At 44.4% G+C, this 19,916-nt stretch overlaps 1 protein-coding gene across 1 annotated transcript in view; it reads right to left on the bottom strand.

The window, feature by feature from the left end:
• Positions 1–23: 23 nt before the first annotated feature.
• zfpm2a (zinc finger protein, FOG family member 2a) overlaps positions 24–19,916 on the bottom strand; it is an 85,072-nt gene continuing 65,179 nt past the window's right edge. Inside the window, exons 6-8 of the mRNA XM_041043929.1 lie at positions 3,873–4,079; positions 3,004–3,231; positions 24–2,643 (exon numbers count right to left, since the gene is read on the bottom strand). Of these exons, the coding sequence (XP_040899863.1) occupies positions 59–2,643; positions 3,004–3,231; positions 3,873–4,079 (3,020 nt within the window). The 3' untranslated portion in view covers positions 24–58. The remainder of the gene's footprint in view (positions 2,644–3,003; positions 3,232–3,872; positions 4,080–19,916) is intronic.

Here is a 19,916-nt window from a genome sequence, read left to right as displayed (position 1 = left end):
GGGTTAAAAGTCGAGGGGGAAAGGGAAGGAGGAGAAGAACATGTCTTATTCTTCTAACTTATTTTACATGCTCTGCAGCATGTGATGAACAGTAAAACTTCTTATGGGTAATAAAGTTTGACAGGTTGTTGAACTGGATATCACAGAGGCGGCAGTACTTGCCACTTCCAGAGCCGTTCACGCCTTTATTGGCTGTGGGTGCCGCCTCCTCGTTTGGGGACTTGGAGGAAGGTGACATGTTCTCATTGGAGTCGGCCTGGTTCTCAGTGGCCCACGTAGGTGAGGGATTGGGGGGTTGGCCGTCTGGCTGTGGCTGGTTCTCCTGCTGTGGGGGAGCTGTGCCTGAACGCTCCTCGGGCTTGTGCCCCCCGTTGACGATGACCATGCCCCGGTTTTTGGGCAGTAGAGGAAGGGGCTCCTTGCCAGGGTGGGGGCAGCCATTAGCAGCAGGCTGCTGGGCCTGCTCTCTGGTTGTTCCTGTCTCTCCTCCTCCACCTGCACCTCCTCCTCCTCCCCCGTTAATGCTCTGCTCTTGTTCGCTGGCCTCTCCCTGCATCACTGGTCCCCCAGTCACATAATCGGTTGGCTTTATCCCAAAATACGGCGATATTTGCTCAGGACCTTTCACCTTCTTTATTGCTCCAGGATAAAGGCAGTGGGGCAGAAACATATTTTTGTTCTCATCTTTTGATGGGATGAGCTGGGGCTCAGTAAAAGGCTTGAGTGCCGGCACAGGCCCCAGGTGAGGGGGGAACATGCCTCCATTCTGCACCATAACCTTCCCATTGCCATTCTTCTCACATATGCCTGGGCTCTTATCGTAGACATCATCAGGGTTGTTATTGCCTTCACTCTTCACATCTGGGAACATGGTTGGCTCCAGGCTGCCAGTCTCATTGTGTTGTTGCTGCTGTTGTGGCTGTTGTTGTTGCTGTTGTTGTTGCTGCTGAGCAGCAGCGGCTGCGGCGGCTGTTGCAGGGCAAAAGTTCTGTTTGTGCGCCAGGTAGTTCTCCACTTTGTTAAAACTTATCTTGCACACTGCACATTCGTGATAGTCCAACAGTCTTTTGGGAGAGCTACATGTCTTGTCAGGGACTGGCGAACACTTTTTGCTGAGATCAATGGGAGCGTCCAGCTCCTGCTGCTCCGCAGTATTGCATTTGGGAGCCAGAATTGGTTTAGTGACAGTGAGAGAGGCCTCCAGGTGTTTGGGTACCATACCTGGGAAGATGTCACAGCGGGGGTGGAAGCGATCTGCCAGGCTCTCTACAGCTTCCTGCGATGTACAAGGGTTCATAGGAGGAACTCCAAGGAAACTCGGCTGACCCATAGGGGGCCTCTGGTGGTCCTGGTCAGGGAGACACATCTCGTACATCTTCCTACGTTTGCGGGTCCTCATGGTTCTTTGCATGGAGGGCACCTTGTTGGTGGACATGCGTTTCATGGGTGGATCGTGACGAGTGGCACAGTAGTACTGCTTGTGGACCATGTAGGTCTCATGACGACTGAAGGTGATATTGCAGGCATCACAGGTTGTCTTGGTTGGATCATTGTCACTTTCCACCAGACCTGTACTGGGGCTTTTACCCTCCATCTGCTTGCCATTCAGCCTCTCCTCAGCCCCAGTCGGGGTGGAGACCTTCTTCACCTGTCCTGGTAGATCCTTATCGGGCCCTTTAGCCCCAGCATTGATCATGTCCAACACATTGGAGTTCAGACAGGCAGACTGCATGAGGTGGCTGTCGGCCTCTGTGGGATGGCAGCTGGCCAACATGCTAACAGAACTGTGACCACTGTTGGGGCTCACCGCCTCAGGGACCTTATCTGAGAGGGTGGAGAAGTCGGGAGACTTTGCCATGTGTTGCCAGCGACTGTTACAGTAATGCTTTTTGTGGACCAAATAGTTGTCCAAGTTGCTGAAGGTGATATTGCATTCAAAACAGGTGGCCCCTTTGGGCATAAGAGGACTGTAGATGACAGGGGGGTAGCTGTTCCCTCCATGGCGCAGCCTCCGGTGAACTAGCTCTGACATTTTAGCCAGAATCTCAGAAGCCTGTGGGACTACTGAAATGTCTTGGGAGAAAGCAAACTGAGACAAGAAGGGGCCCATGGGAAATGTAGGCATGTTATGCTGCACAGGGGAGGAGGCCAGCCGGGGGCTGGAGGGCTCAGACTTGATCCTAGTGTAAGAAAAACTGGCTTTACTGCCTGGGTGCACCTCTCCCTTCTGAACCGACAGCATGGGCTTCTTCTCAGCCTTGTCAGCCTCTCCGTCTGTGCTGGTCTCCTTGTTGAGGGCCCCTTTGGGACTTCCCAGCAGAGCATCCTTCCTGTTGGCCAGCTCAGTGCGGGCCTGCTGCTGCTGCTGCTGCTGCTGCTGGAGGCTTTCCTCAGGCCCCCTTGGGGAATGCTCACTGCCGTCGCCTTCCCTGTGAAGTTTGCTGCCGTGCCCATGTAAGTCCTGATGCTGTAAGAGTTCCCTGTGGCTCTGGAAGCTGATATGGCAGTGATTGCATCTGAAGGCCGCCTGTGACAGGTGAGACATGATGTGATGCTGGAATGTAATAAGAGAATCTGCCGTGTAGTTACAGATTGTGCATTTCAAGCTGGTGCCAGGAGGGAGGCTCTCTTCCATTTTGACACCTGTGAAGGAGATAAAAGGGAGAAATGCTCAGAATCTCGCCTCCCACTTCTCCTTTAGAGTTAACTGTGGAAACCATCAAACGCTCATGCATTATGCCAAGCTTATTCCCATCCACTAGATTTCTTTTTTTGCTCAAGGATAAACTGTCAACTGTGATAGCTGACAGCAGGATATGTATATTTCTGAAAAGAAATGACAGTCATTTTTCCAAACCTGCATCTTTTTTTCTGTAAGACTCTCTTTTTTTAAAAACTGATTGAAAGTAGCCATCTCCAAGAGCCGTGATATTAAAAAAAAATCTGCTGTGTTAAAAATCTACTCTCTGCACAAACATTTTAATCTATGACACTGTCACTCACCACTGTGTGAGGTGCTCAAGTGCATTTCCAGGGCCCTCGCTCCTGAGAAGCTCTTGTTGCACTGTGGGAAGGGGCAGATACTGGGGGTCTGGTGGGGTCCGGTGTCGTTCTCCTCCACTACCGTCTCTGGCTCCCTCTGTCGCCCGCTGCAGTAGTACATCAGATGGGCCTGCAGGTTCCTCTCGCTCCGAAACCAGATTCCACATGCCTTGCAGGGGAAGATGTCCTCTGGAGGGAGACGGGATGGAACAAAGAGGACGTGATATCAGGATACAAACAGTAATTTCATATTTATGCATAAGTGTAAAGATAAAGAGTTTGCACACGTGCATACACACATACTCCTCTTTTATACTTCTACAGTCCTGACTCTCAAAGCCTGTGTTAAAAGGCTTTTCCACCAAATCCTCAGCTGCAGCATATCGCTGTGTTGCTACCACTGGGTTTGTGCCCTTTCTCAAGGGCAAACAAGAACACTGGACCATCTGCTTACAGAAGCCTCCCTGTTGAGCTGAACCCAGATAGCCCTCGCTAAGTAAACAAACACACTATTTGCATGAGGCATGTATTTTGCAATTAACACGTTAGTGCGAGCCTCAGTGTGTTTATGTGAACCCAAAACTTGAAGGTCGATGGCTCTTATCTCCAGTGCAGAGACTCATCTGGGTTAATCTACGCCCGGCGGAGACGACGCTCCTTGTTAAGCAGGTGACTGAGTGCAGGCTGTGGACTGGTGTGTGTGTGTGAGAGAGAGAGAGACAGAAAAGGAGAAAGAACAAGAGAGTGTGTGTTGTTGTGCGAGTCTAAACAAAAGGCACGTCTCGATCCAGCTTCTGTATGTGTGCTTGTGTCAGTGCGTGGACACTCACTGTTGACGATGGCAGTGGGCAGGATGGAGGCCATTGCGGCCTGCTGCGGCAGGAGCTGGATGCTGTCCAGCAGCCTGGCTGGGTACATGCCCTCACTCAGAGACATGTGGTTCACTGCCTGCAGACGCGAGTCAAAGTCCACCGCAAACGCCACTAGCTCCTCGCCCTCCATCATGTTCTTGGTGGTGGTGCACCACAGTTGGCCACCTGGACAAAACCGAGATAGAGGAGACATTTAAAAGCTTGCTGCGAGAGAGGAGAAGGCTTTACTGCATGTACACATGAGTAACTGTAGTGTTAAATGTCAGAGTATTATGCAATGGAAGAAATTATATTTGTGTCCAACTAGAATGGCATGCACAACATCTCAAAGACTCAGAATTTCAATAGCGTGTTGCGTAACAGTATGCAGTCGAAACAGGATGCTGGGTAGAAAGTGTAGAGGTGAAAAAATGTATTGTTCCAAAATGGGAAAAATGTTACATACTACATACTGCATTGTCCCAGAAAAAAAACCCCAGAATGTTTAATAGTATTTTTACATACAAAGCCCAAAGATTATTTTCTCACTTTCTTTTCCAGGTTTCTGCCTCCACCCTGACACAGTGGAGGTGAATGGAACTTTGTTTGTGTTTCTTACACCACTGAAAAATGACATTTTGAAAATTCAACAGCAGCGCCTCTTTCCTAAATCAGTGCCCGCATTACCCTGGATAATCAACAGAGCATACCCTATGGTTTTCATAGAGGCTATTTTTTCTTGTAGCTCCAGTGCAAGCTCTTCACAGTGAGGTCTGCGGTTTATACTTGCTAACGGAGACAGTAGTTTTTTCTTCATTTTTTTATTGTTACGATCAATGACGGTGAATGAAATTCCTTTCACCTCCTTGTTTTGGCGACAGAAATCTCAGACAGGAAGTGAGAAAATATGTTTTTGTAATTTGGTTTTGTATATGTTTATACTGTCACTCAAATGCCTTTTTAGGCTACTGACGTTCATATCCAGAAGCAAGGCAAACCTCAGCTGGGGTAAACTGTAGCCTACAGTGCTGCTGTCAGCTAGAACACTGAGACAGGTCCTCCATATTATTAGATTGTTGTGTTTTGGGATTAAGCATTCCTCTGAAATCTTCTGAACATATTCATTAAGTCAGAGAAAGGGGGAGGGGGCAGGAGGAAGGAAGGGGGGTAGAGGGAGAGAGTGAAGGTTTTAGCTTAGATAATATTTATCTCAGCACATGACAGGCTTTTCAGCTGCACTTCATTTTCCATTGAAGAGATTAAAGTTTTTAATATGACTATTTACAGAAATCTGGCTGGGGAGATAACAACAAACTATGATACACTCCCGCTAAATGGCAGAATTAGGACATTGTTTCTGAGGAAAGCTGGACAATTAATTAAAGCATGCTGTTAGCTTTCAAAGATGTGCAAACATACCGACAGAGTGTCAGGCTGAGAGGGGACATGTGATTTGAGCCCTGGCTGATGTGGAATAAAGAGAGTCCTCGGGAGAGGTGTGAAGGCAGGGGGACGAAGCTAGAAAGCCCCCACACATGTGGAACACTGATTACTCATGTTTACACAAAACCTATGAATCACCAGGTTTAAAACCACCCTGTAGACGCCGTGAAGGTGCTCAAGTGAAGCCCTGTATGAAAACAGTTCCCTTTTCTGTGGATTTATTAGATGTGGAAAGCTAAGAGGTGGAAACAGTGCCACTATGTCTTTACACTACCACGGCATTCATTATGTATAAATCACTGTTAAGTTTCAAGAATGAATTGCCCCATTATTTCAATTCAAAATTGAATATTTCAGATTTCACATCGCAGTTTTGATTAAAACCTTTCTGGCCCTTCCTATCTGCTGGTGAAGCACTGAAAATTAGACCAGCACAAACGTGTCAAAGGAGTGAAATGGTATTAAAATATGCTATCTTTCAAAGTCCCACTTGTGTGCAGGCTTCCTCCCCATGAGTGTGTGTGCGAGTGTGTGTGCGCGCCTGCCTGAGAGTGTGCACGTCAGCGCCACTTTAAAGAGCAGTGCCTATCTGTCGGCCAATCTGCTGTGACGAGACACACACTTCAGGCCGCTCCACTTCATCGTTTTGATTCTGTCATACCACACACTGCCTGGAGAGGCCCTTTGAATTTTTATCTCCTAATTAAAATAACAAAACTCCCCTCCACTGTCTGCCCAAGTTACCATCAAGGTAGATACAAACTGCCACTGACAATGGCGGGGAATATATCGCAGTCATAGCCACAAAAGTTTCTCTCCTCTGTATGGATCTCTTAGTTCAGACGCACTCGGCTTACAAAGAGAATTATGAACTAGGCCCTGACGCTCAGATATAAATCAGTGTTTTTCTGGATCAATCCAAATCAAAGATAGTGTATGCTCTTCGCATCTGAAATGAAGCAGATTATGTGGAGTCTGATGAAAATGTTTTACTGCATTTTGACAGCAGAATATGCACTCAGATTGCATCCCTTCAGCCAAGAATGCTACAGATCCATCTGTTGTGTGTGAGAATGCTGGAAGTGAGTTTTAGGACTGCATGTCCCAGTTTTACTGAGCTACACAAAACACTGAGGCAGCACTCTGCTTGTTACAGTCATTCAACCAAGACAGGGTAGTAAGATACATGTGCTCTGGCTGCAGGATTATGGTTTAAACCGCACTTAAATTGTCATCAGAATTAGAAGTCATCGCTGTTTCTCTCAGATTTGTGACTGTTTTTGCTCCCATTTGGAATATGATGTATTTATATTTTGTTTTTGACTGTTTTCTGAACTGATTAATTTTTCACATTTCACATTTGATGATCTAAAACCGAAAAATGCAAAAATGTGTGATTAACTCTGCAGCCACAACATCTGCACACAAACAAATGCAAGTGCATACGCAGAGCAACAGTACATCTATGTACTGACACATACATGAAATATACTGTGCAGAAACATGTCATTTTCATGCACAAGAAGCATAGAAAACCAACTGCACAGAGGCGTCAGGTGGGCAACAGACATATTGTCTGACAATATGCCATGAAGGAGCTCTCTTGAAAGATTTGTCATGGCTGTTTTCCTCTGACAGCCTTTCCATGACGGGTGATTTAAATCACAGAAACACAGGTGACAATGGCATGATCTGCATGAACGAGGGAGTGAGGAGAGGGGAGGGTGGGTGGGGGTCAAGAGTTAGAGCGAAAGACCAAAAACCGTAAGTGGTGAAACTGGGGGAAAAGGCTGGGAAAAGTGGAGCTTGTGATTTGCACTTGTTTGCCTGCTAACTGTCTGCAGTGAGCTGCCTTTGTGCAGTGGCCAATGCAGTTGGAATGAAGGCTATTGTCTAAATCCTCCTGCAGAGCACCTGATAAAAGAATAAAGAACTATGACATATTCTAAAAACAATGGAGGAATTAAGGGGAGACAATAGGCCAGCTGCCTCATTAAAACAATCAAAAACGGCATCCTGTACGTAGTCCAGATAATTAAAAACCACTGCTTCCTACAGTCTCTCAATACCATATCCACCAGCTCATTGAGGCCCTGAGACTATGGCTCTGCTGGCTAAATGCCCTCTTCCCTCTTTTCCTTTTGATTAATGGTTTATTTGAACATGCAGTTGAAGATGAACATATGAAGGAATTCATGAAACAAAATTACAATGCAAACCCTTTTCCCCCCATAAGTACTTATAAACTAATCAAACGTCTCAGGATGAATCGCAGGGACTCGGGGCGTGTGTCCCCTCCCCTTTGCCTAAAGCCCGAGAGATTTCAAAGGGCAGGCATCACAGGGCATTTTTTAATTTTCTCACTTTAAATGACTTTATAAGAAAATGGGTGTGTACAGTATCTGTGTACGTATGGGGGAGGCTGGGAGAATAGAGTATGAGATACTTGAGCAGGAATAATTTTTTATTTTTTTATTTTTTTTTTGCTCCCTGCAAGCCGCTACCACCACCATATCTTAATGAAGCCGCAAACAAATCTCTCATGCCTCGTGCAAAAGCTGAGAGACAACAAAGCAGCAGAAATAACAGAAGGGCCCGGATAATTAAACTGGCCTGAAGACAGGTATTCAAATGTTGGTGTGTAAACAGCACAACTCTTTAATAGTTTAGCTGTAAAATGCGTAGTTAAGCACATCAGCACTTGCCTCTCCCATCTGTCCAAACACATTACCGTTGCAGAGGCCATTACAGCACTGGAGTACAGTCCCTCTGCACCATAGCCACGTATTATGGGAGGGGTTGAATGGGGCTTCTGGGAAAACTAACACTGGCCTATTGGCAATATCTGAATGCATCGTGGGGTCATGTATTATAAAGCATCACGGTGCACTTTGAGAAATGGGAGAGCTTGAGACCAAGACATGTTACACACACTTATATGTATGTCCTCTATACATTTTAAGGAGCATTCAGATATGTGATTGTAGACTTAGTGCGCAATTTTTCCTTTGTCAACGTAGACATTGATGTGGAAACTTCTTTTTTTCCTTGGCCCCTTAAAGTTGTCGCCTCTGTCGATTGGCTCTGCACTAACTGCTGGTCTTAATTGTGAAGTGAAGGCCAGTGGTGCCTGAAGCCATAGAGAAGGTTGTAATTAAAGACCTCTACTCCTCTTGTCTTCAAATCAGCTCCAACTCCTCCTGGTCAAATGGGAAGAAGCTCCTCTCACCTACGAATATCAAGTAGCTGCATGTTGTTAACCACAGGGTCTTTCTATTTATTTATTTAAAGCTTTATCATGGGAGGTGTAAATTACAACATGACACACAAAAGCAACTTCCCAGTCAACTTCCCTGGATCTTGTGGAAATATTAATCACAAATCATGGATGAATAATATCTGTATCTGCACCTGACAGCAGACAGTGCTGCGACAAACACTAAACAAATCCTTCTCATGAATACTGGTAAATATTTAGACTGTTTCTGGATCATCAGAGTTGAACACATTAGTATGACTCATGGCTGTCAAACCCGCCGTCACAATCCCAAGCCGGAGCAAGCAAGCAGCAGAAAGGAAAACGCTGAGTTAGACACGAGCGGGAACATCATTCACAGGGTCAAACAAGCTTACTATTATTGACGGTACACTAAACTAGAATTAGCTGACTCTACTATTATTTCACTAAGGCAGTGACACAGATTGACTCTCTCCCTCTCTATCTCTCTTTCACTCTCTTCCTCCTCTACCTCCTCCTTCCCATGTCCTCTCCCTGCCACTAGGAGGCACTCTTCTCATGCTCAAGCTGCAGCCGGTGGACGTTCTGCTGTGATGATGCAGAGACGACTCAGACATGGCAGAGCAGCGTAGACGCCAGTCTGTCCATACATCCTTGCAGGTAGGTGCTAAAGATCTTACTCTCATGAGAAATGTATTTGGATCAAAAGCCATTCTTCTGTTCTCGATCTTTACCTGGAAATTATGTTGTGTAAGCTTCAATACGTGGGGACTAAAATGTTGTAAGATTTTTTTTTTTTCTGTTTAATAATCTTTTGTCTGTTGTTGCTGCCTGTCTGTAATCACAGTAATCAAGCATGCCGGAATGCATTTGCCACTTTTTAACACGTTTTATATTTTATTTTTGAAATTTCAGAATTGAAGGCAAAACAATATTTTTTTTTCCCAGAGAAATAAATAGTATTCAGTAAATATGTGTTTACAGAGCCCTGACTTGCCTTGTCTCGTCTGACACCCCAAAACCCCCCAGATTTCTCTCCTTTTGCACCACAGTGTCCAGACTAATTTTAGCATCAAGTGTTTTTGCAGATATAGCCAGTTCCGAGAGCTCATGGATGGCCTTGAGCGAATGGCACGCGGGTCAGAATCCACAAATTAAAAAGTCCTCCCAGGGGAGCCTCATACACGCCGCTCTCACTACAGTATACATTCACAGGCAACAAAGACATAAAAGCAGCACAGCACACGGAACAATGTCATTCAACACACATTTATAAATTGTTTGAAGACCAAAAAAAAAAAAAAAAAAATGTAGTCATGATGTGATTCAGCAAATGTTTTACTGAGTAAAAATTCAATATTTCACTTTGAAATTAAAAGATGTTTCTGTGGTTAGTCTCTGGAGATTCATGTAGCTTTTCCAATACAGTGAGAACGATACTGGCAGAGGGATGTTTGCCTGGTAATAGTGTTGTAATAATTTTGAGGGAGGGAAAAAAAAATAGAAATGTGAATTAGCAGCTATATCTGCTCCGTGCAATGAGTATTTACATTTCAATTTCAAATTTGTTTATTTCCAAATGAAACTGATCAGATTAAAGGATGAATAATTAGCTCAACAAATAAAAACTGTTTTATTATGACTTTTCAACAAACCTTTTTGAGATTCACCGAATATACTCATTTTCTTTTTGACATTTTTATTTTTCCAAAAACAAATTTAATGTACTCCCATGAACAGTAAATGACTCGTAGTCTCTCATGTTACACTTTCTACATTGCAGGTAAGACGTGTGAGTTCTGTGCTGTCAGTCTGAGACAATACCAGCCACAAATTCCTACAGTACAAAGCTGTTCTCCCTCATTAGCTGCCACACACAGTCAGCTCCTCCCTGTCCACAGTAAAGTGGAGTAGACTATTAAAGGAAAGCTCTGACTGGCTCCTCTCCTCTCCGCTCCGCTCCGCTTTATTCTTTATTTGGACAGGTTTGTCCCATTGAGCACTCTATTAGCTCCCCTTCTCTGCGGGTAGTGCTGCCTGTGTCCTGGTTGTGGCCAGTCGACATGTGTTTACTGCGGCCCCTGCTGCGGCAGCAGGCTGGTTGGGGGCCCGTCCTGACCAAGCCCTGCTAATGGGACCAGAAGACCCCTTGTGACAGGACGCCGCTGTGTTGAGCACCGCAGCAGACCCTACCCCTCCCTCTCCTCCAGCTGCGGCCCCATGGCCCATGTCCCCCTACCCATCATGCCTCGGCGGGAGCAGGTGAACGGCGGAGGGCCAACGGCGGCGAGCTTGGTTTTCCTAGGAGAGCATTGCCATGCGCCTCAGTGGTTCCTCCAACATGGCTCCAGCCCTACGCCACATGGGCTGGCTGGCCAGTCTGTGTGTGTGTGTTTAAGTGTGTGGGTGTATGTGTGTGTGTGTGTGTGTGTGTGTGTATGTGGGGGTGTATGGTGGATGCCAGCCCTAATGCAAATGCTTTCCGTTTAAAAAATGGGAGCCTCTCTCTTCCTCTGTCTCTCCACTTTGGAAAGGTCTATTTTGGCCTTCTGGTGCTGGCAGTTATTTTTTTCCTCTCCAGAAGGACAGTGAGCCAGAGAGATGCACCTGTCATCCATTTTGGAATTCAACATTATTGATCTGGTCAGGAGGAATGGAATTTATGAAGTTATCTGTTTTTCCTCCCCGAATACTTATTGATTTGCGCCTTAAAACACACGTTTCTCTTCTCATTTGCAAAGTGCTTCTGTGCCTTATTTACAGGCATGCTAATTTGGTATTCACAGCACAGAAACACACAGAAAGAATACATACACACACTGTCTGAGACACACATTAACACACCAGTCACCGGTGCAACATCCCAGCATGCCCTCTGTCTCTGCACCCCTGTAATTCTACATATTGCTTAAAGTATGTGCTAATTAAATTTTCTGTCGGTTTGCAAGAGAAATAAATAATCTGCTGCTAAAAGGCCTAATTGCGTTTGTCACATTGTGCCTCGGTGGCTGGTGCATCGGGAGCACAGCCGCTGCCCTTGCTCATTGCCATTCTGTCGTCCTGGCAAGCCCCCGCGCTGCCCCAGGTATCACCACGCGGCCATCTGGAGCCGACATCTGTCTCTCTATTGATCACAAGGGTTTAGCACTTGATCAAACAGACTGCGACAGGAAATTGCTCTTTTCCCCACAGAAAAGGCCAATCGCCTGCGTGAGGGTAATAGAGTGGAACTGAGATGCAGCACCAGCGCGGTGGGCAGGCGGGCACGGCAACAGCCAGGCAGGCAGTGGCACGCCGGTGTCGGCCGCTGTGGAGGTGGAAGGGATGGCACTGTGTCCACTGCCATGTTTCCAAGGCCATGCTTCTAACCTTTCCTGCTAATGCAACAGCAGCATTTGTGTTGTTATAGTAACAAAATCTTTCCAAATTATAATTTACAATCATGCAGTTTTGGAGTTTTCCAGTCTGAGCACATCACTCAGAATCAGTGTGTGCATGCAGAAGGTGAGACCATCACCTCTGATGAAAAAAAACCCTGCCACTTAAAGAGCAGAATTTGTCTTTCATGTCACTCAGGTAACTGTGTAAACCAACAGCTGTTAGAGAGTGTTAGAAAAGATGGACGCAAGTGTAATATGCTACATGATAAGTACACCAGATGGTGGAAAATTAATGTATTTCTTCAAAAAAAAAAAAAAAAAAAAATACTGAAGCATTAACACCAGGGCTGCATTCTGATATTTAAGAACACCCTTTCTGTCAGTTTTAATAATTATTAAAATACATGACAGAGGGAAATTCTAGTAATGTACAAATCTTTTTTTAGAAAAATATATGTGTTTAATATGTAACTGAGCACTTGGGTGTTTCAACAGTGGGAAATCCCTGACGAGGCTGCAGTTGTCTCTACCTCACTGGTAACCCCAGTGGAGTTCAGTACACTATTAGAGCCTGAGGTGAACAGCTCCTGAATGTGTGTTACAGTACGTTAGCTGAGGCTGTCCACATCTAAAATACTGGTTTCTCTTTGCTCGGGCATGCTTTCAAGGCACTCACTGTAACATCATGTTTAGCAAGTATGGACAATTTGATACTGAAGGTGACATTTATTCAGCATTGTAGAAAATATTTAATTGTTCCTGCAGAGAGCGAGATATGTTTCCCTTTGCCTACAGTGCTGGGATCGTCCTTTGGAATACGATGCAAATTTGGGATGAGGCAACTAATTTCTTCCATGCACCCCTGTACACCCCGTCCACCCCTTCCCTCAATCCTCCGCCAGCCTCCACCTCCCCAGACACGAGGATTCTGATTAATTGTGTGACCGCCCCTCGTTTTGCATTTTACACAATCTCACGGCGCCACGGTGAGATGTGTGAGGTGTTGTGCCACTTTTGGCAAGCTGAAAAGATGTAGCCCAAGGAAGAACAAGTCAAAAGTATGAGGGAAAAAAATATGACCAGGGGACGTGATAAAAAATTATCAGCCAGTGTGTTTTCCTGTTTGGTTTTAATCTACATTTAATTAAATTCTTATCTGCTGTGTGCTTATGGCTGCATCTGAATGGCGAGGCTGCATTCATTATGAATGGTAAAATTGAACTCAGTACATTGTGTGTGGCCCAATAAAGAAACAAGACTCTTATTGCAGTGCATGCACAAGCTCCGACAGACATGCGGAAAAAATAAGTCAATTAAGATCGGTCTTTAAATTACCGCTGTATCAAAACAAGGGGCGGGAGCATGCTCCATAATAGAATCCTGACAGGGGAGAGAGCACAGTTGACTGTTGTTAATATACATCCCATTTGATACAGCCAATTGTATTAGCCTGTTTATAGAATGCACACAGTTGATGCTCACTAGATTTACTAGTCTGTCATGATAGTTCATAATCGACAGTGCTGGGAAAAAAAAAAGTTGACTTCTATAAATATAGAGGTCAAATGAAAAATGGCTGCAGCAGTATAATAGGAGTTCCTCATAAAGATTCTGCTGGTTTATCTGAATGTTAGAGGTCAACAGCAAAGGTCAATGACAGAATATATAGACAATATGTGGGCCAGAGCAGATACTGAAGAGTTAAATCCAAGGGAGTACAGAAAGGGGGGGGGGGGGGGGGGGGGGATTCAGCTCCAAAATTGTAATACTATTGACAAAAGACACACAGCTTATGAGGGGCGGGCGGCCCTTCATAAGCTAAGAACAATATCCCATAGGCAGCACCCCGGAAAACGTCGAAAAAGACCCTGAGCCGATACTACAAAGTTGGGCCCCGTCAAAATCCCTAAATCTTCCCGTTGCTTATTCTGAGCAGCGTGGGGGGAGAGGGAAGCTCCCTGCTGCCTGCTCATGTTTACAGAGCCGTTCTCATCTCTAGGCCTTGCTCATCCACGGCACTGACACACGGTGTCGACATGATTAGGGGTCTGTCTTTGCATAGGGCTGCGTGTGTGTGTGCGGGGGGGTGGAGGATCGGCAGATGAATGACTTTGGTGCATCGGAGAGGGATCACAGCAGATAATCGCTCCCGACTGCTGCGCCGGAGCTCTCAGATCTGGTCTTTAAAATAATGTTCGGAGTCAAGTCTCTCCAAAGCTTTTTTTTTTTTTTTTTTTTCGTAGGTTATCTTCTGCATTTTATGTTTGCTGTTTAAATCTTAACAGGACACAAGAAGCAAGGGAGAGCAAATATGTCTGGAGTCAGAGGAAGCGGAGTGGAAATGTTATTGCGAGGGGTTAAGATTAGCTGTAGCAGAGGCTGAGGAGATGAAACTCCTCTCTATTCGAACGGCTTTCATTCCTCGAGAAAAACTTGGAATGTTGAATTTAACCTTGGGAGGCCAGATTCCTGAAAGAAGTATGGAGGGGATAATGAATCTGACCTCTCGCTAAAAGTGACATTATTCAAAGGCTCGAACGCAAGACAAATACCAAATCTACTTAAGTACATTTAAATACAGACCACCACTCGCACACAGACTGTGTGAATACAGTACAACATAAATTCCAATATCATAAATACTGCTATCACACAAACAGAGGAGCCATAAAGTACGGCTGCCTGTGTCTGGGACTATAAACCTCTGGCGTTACTCATAGGGAATAAACACACATGCACAATTTACTGCACTAGATCCCCCCTTTGTTTATCTTTTAAATAAGCACACTTTATCACTCTCCTGCATAAGCAAATTGCATGCAATGTGTGTTGTTTTAACATTTGATATGCTGTCCAGAAGATTCATTTCTCCCTACGAATTCAATTGTCTCCGCAATATCCTGCTGCCATAGGCATCAGGCCCCATCACCTGTTCGTTATCACTGGCCGTCCTGTTTGGGAGCTCTTGAAATGGTGCCATGGCATTGACTCTCAGTTAACAGCAGGTCTCTGAACTTCTCACGGTTGATGGCGGAGGCTGGAAAATTACGCTAACAACTAATTAACATCATAAAGAGCGTTTAAATGGACGGACGACACCTGCAACCTTCATTTGCACACGCTAACGCAGAATTACCTGTGTTTTTATTTTTGCAGATAACGCATGCATTTTTTAACACCTTTTAGAATATTCATTTCCGTGGCTGGCTTTAGAATTGGCACCACTGTCCTTTTTACTATGTACTGTAAAAAAAAAAAAAAAAAAAAAAAAAGCCACCAGGCCAAAATAATAATTGTCAACACAGAGGGCTGGCAGAATTCCTGAAGCTGTTTTATTTTGAGTTTGAATACACCTTAAAAAAAAAGTGCACTGCCATATTCTGTGCCTGAAATAACACATTCCATTTCTAATTTCTATTTGAATGTAAAATATTTCCAGGCGGCAGACATGAACCTCCAGTTACTGGTCCGAATAACAAAGTGCTGCCTGTCAGTCTGAGACACTTTGCTGGCTGGCTGAACTAAGCTGGTTTAGACTGACGAGTCTTCAACGGTGGCAGCCTCAGCTTCCACTGGCAGGCTTCAGGAGTCCTCTCTCACTCCAGCTCCCAGCCTCAGAGTCTTTCACTGGAGATGACCACAATACAGTAAAGTATCTGTGTTCTTGCCGCCTCCCCCTCTGTCTTTCCTTTAAAGGTCTGAAACAGCGGCTAACTTCCACAGGACGGTAATGCACTCACACCTCATTACAGAGCCACATTATGGACTACAGCAGTAATACGGCTTTAATCTTCTCCAAATCGTTATAAATGTCAAGCTGGGGCCAGGGACTTCCCAGTCTACTGCACCAATGGCTTAGCCTGCTATCCCCTCTTTTCCGTATTAGCTATAGCCAGTGAATTACATTCACTGCCAGATCCCCTGGAACTTTCAACCCCTTTGTTCCAACATTCAATGCACCATTAACATACCCTTTGAAATTGTCTCTCTCCCCCTCCCCAAAAAAGCCCCAAACAGCTAAATATGAAAACAGTTGATACCCCTACCCTGCCACATACACCGCCCGTACCTCCCCCTTCTTTTCCTTAGCCTCTCCTAATGAGACGCAACATCCCTGTCTCTCCACTGAAGGATCCAGACTTTCTGTGTGATAGAGAGACTGCGGCTGTTTATTAATAATGAATTTGGATGTTTGCGTGTGGAATGTTATCAGCGTGCACACAATCCCACCAATAGTTTGCCCTGATGGGGTAGCTGGGTTCCTCATTAGCAGAACATATTTAATCCAGAAGTTTCTTATCAAATGTCACACCTGCATCTCTAAATGGCATTTTCACATTCATTCGCCTGTATTTGGGAGATGAGGCTCCAAGGTGCTTTGCAGAGATTAAGAAGGAGAGAGAGTGCAAGCTTATTTTATCATTTAGCGGGTCTGGAAGGAATCCAAGGAGTTTTTGTCTTGTTGTTGTAATTAGAAAGCCTTTTAAGTGATAACGCCTGCATAGGAATATGAATATGTAGCGATCAGACCAGTCCCCCTCCCTCCATTTCTCTCTCTCTCTCTTTTTCTCTGTCTCTCTTCCCTTCTCTCCCTCTCTCTCTCAGCTTTTTTAAATTGTTGAATGCTGAGTTTTTGTTCTATGTACAGCAAGGATTAACTCTGAAGCTTCAACAGTTTAATGAAAGACTTGAAAGTACGCACTTTTTCTAGTTTCTCACTGTGACTATTTTTCCTTCTCCAGTTGCGAGAGCAGACATGAAGCGGGAACAATTTTTGTTTTTATACCTAAAGCACAGAGGATCAGCTTCGCTTTCCGTGAGGGCACATTTTGGCAGCAGGAAGTCACAAAACCTAACGTATGGTAATAAAACGAATCCTGCATTTTTTTTTTTTGACACCCATCTAAAATTAGAAGGACTGTTTAATAAAGTACACTCAGTTGTCAGTTTATTTGGAACACCTAGCTAAACCTGATGCAGTCAAATACAACAGGCCTGCAATAAATCCTCCCTTCATGAAGGTTGTAATGTTCAGTTTTTGTTTAAACTGTGTCAAAGAGGCATTGATTCAACTGTATGATCATTTCAGAGGATGTTGTTTGTGGTGCTGTTGAACTGCGTTGCATCATGTTGGCAGGTATTTGTATTATTTTGTCCACCGTATTTAAATCAATGAGAGTAGGCTAAACAACAAGCACCCCTCTTTGTATGATGCAATATAACTGAACATTATAGCCTTCATGAAGGGATTGTTGTATGAGACTGCATTAGTTTTAGCTGTACAGTGCTGTTCTATTGAGTTTCATGAAAAGAAATAATATTAGAGAGCTTTCCAGCCTGCATTGAGCCCAGGGAGCTGATTCTAAATCAGTGGAGAATTGAACCTTTCTAGTGAAAAAAAAAAAAGAAGAAAAAACTGAGATATTTAACATTTCCTGTTACAATACTCCTCTTCAGTTGTAGAAAATGGAGCAGGTATGCAGTCTCCCTCTCAGTAGTGGCATTTAGTCCCTGTGTATATCCAGAAAAGCTGCTGCTAACCATCGGGCCAGAGATAAGTGCAAAACTGAGAAGTATTGATCCAGTAATAGTGGTTCACGCTTTGACTCTGACACCTTAACCCTGCAGACATAATGTCATAGCCTCTTATCCTTTCCTCTTAACACAACCTGCCTATCTCCCACAAGCTGTCACCTCTAGTAATACGCTTCTCAAAAGCTCCCTTAAATCACTGAAATCATTGCACTTTCAGACATTATTTATTTTCCCACCTCTTAAAAGTGAAGCATGATTTACAGTTCGGTAAAAGGTTGCGCCCCCCCCCATCCCCAAACACCCCCCACAACCCATATTTCCCACTAGACTTACTAGTGCTTTCTGTCAGGGTAATTCTATTTATACCATTGTAAGAGCTGCTACGTAGCAATTACTATGTTAGGTCTGTGTAATTGTGTTGGCTTACAGCGCATGACAAATACAGTCGAGCTAGACCCTGCATAGTGATCCCAGATGTACGCTGGTTTAGACGTTTTCATTAATTGAAAGCGTCACTGTGTAACAGTGCAGTATTACACTCTGGCAGGTATGAATGAAGTCTAATACAGCTTAATTACTCTGCAGCTAAATATGTATTGTAGGGAACCCTTATGTGGGGCTTTTTATCTGTTACAAATCACAAGTTTAAACCACTGGAGGGTGGGAGTAATTAGTCAGGATTTAGGCATCCAGAATTCTAATAGAAAAATGCTTGAATGAATGCAAACATCTCTCTCACATACAAACGACTGTAAATGATCAGACGTTCTGCCCAAACTTTTTTTTTGATCGATGTGTTTCAAAAGGCTGCCACGAGAGCGGCTAGGCCATTGCTGAAGGATGCCAAACGTTGACATTATATGCAAATTTTGTTTATTATCTGGCAGCCAGCACAGATCCTGCCTTGGTTGGGGCTGGTGCAGCCCACAGCAACTTCCAAGCAAGGTTTATGCACAAGGGTTTCTAATTAGCTCTCTGAGGGCCGCAGTTAGTGCAGCACTTTTCACAACAGCCGTTGGGAAGTTGAACACTAACTTGGAGGGCTCCATATGTTGCCCAGGAGGCCTGAGAGACAGACTGATCCTGCGTGTTTCACATTAGGAGACACTGTGTTCACTCCTGAGAGCAGCTTTTCATTCTTCTGCGGATGGCGAGGGGAAAAAGAGGCAAACAAATGAATGGTCATTAGTTCTGTATCTTTGGGCTGCCTTCATTTAAAATATAGCCTTTTTAATATGAGGCCCTTGATGTATAAGAAATCAATTCAAACAAAGATAATGAGACAACTATAAATACAGTTTGTGGCGGTTTCTCTGGTGGCCGAAAAGTGTTCGTGAGGAACAACTATTCGAACATTTATCTTCACACGTGTGTGAATTGAAACCCATTAATGTGCCACCTGCAGATCACAAAGATGTTAGTAAGTGGACAAAGAGAAGAAGACTCAGACGCTGGAGGCCAGGGTTTACATCCTTAGTCCCATGTCCCAAGACTACAACCTAACCAAGTGCTGTGACAAGTTACTGTATCGCAAGAACGTAAAATGTAGGAAAATATCAGCGACAGTTTTGCAGATCTGTAAAATTTCAACAATCTGTGACCTGTAAGATATGTCTATTTATTATGCTGTTGCTGTTGCAGATGAGAAGTGTATAAATGTAACAAACGAGAGCTGGGAAATTTACATCATGTACTAAATTTACAAATCACAAACCACTGAAAAGTCACTGAGGCCGCTCAACAAGAAGTGATACTGTTTGAGCATAGGCATGTTTCACAAGCACAAAAATGGCTGGTGTTTTTATTTGTTTGAGAAGAGGTTTCTCAAACAAATAAAGACTAATTAAGGCCAATCTGAGATACTTCAGGAGCTCTGGCTCTGAGTAGTAACATAGTTCTGATCACCACTGTCCATTTCTATGTGCAGCGCAGACATGAACAATATCCATGTAGAGTCATTGTCTCCCTCATAGGCCTTAGCTAACCGTCATTTCCAGGCACTCATCGAGCTCCTGTTTCAAAGCTCTGATGATCTTCTATCTCCTTTAGAAAGCTGATTCTCACTGAAGAAGACCCCAGTTCACCCTCCCTCTCTGCTCTTTCTTTTCTGAATTGTCATCTCTGTTTTCCTCCCCTCACTCTCAATCAGTGTGCATTCTGCTTTTGACCCTGGCGGTGCAAAAAAAAAGAAAAAAGACGATGTGCCTCATTAAATGAGGCATCACACTGGCTTCCTCAACTTATTGTCTCTCGCACCTTATCCAGCCCTTCATCTTAAACTTGGAATAAATTAGAACGATAACGATCACGCGTGTGCCATTAGTCACAAATGAAGTGGTTAACGCAAAAAAAAAGAGAGGCGGAAGATAAGGCTGAGATCTGATGCCGATTCATAAAAGGGAAGGCAGATTGTTGTAAAATGGCAGA

The sequence above is a fragment of the Toxotes jaculatrix genome, chromosome 8, assembly GCF_017976425.1.
Source record: "Toxotes jaculatrix isolate fToxJac2 chromosome 8, fToxJac2.pri, whole genome shotgun sequence".
NCBI classification, from domain to species: domain Eukaryota; kingdom Metazoa; phylum Chordata; class Actinopteri; family Toxotidae; genus Toxotes; species Toxotes jaculatrix.
This window is presented reverse-complemented; position numbering and strand designations above follow the sequence as displayed.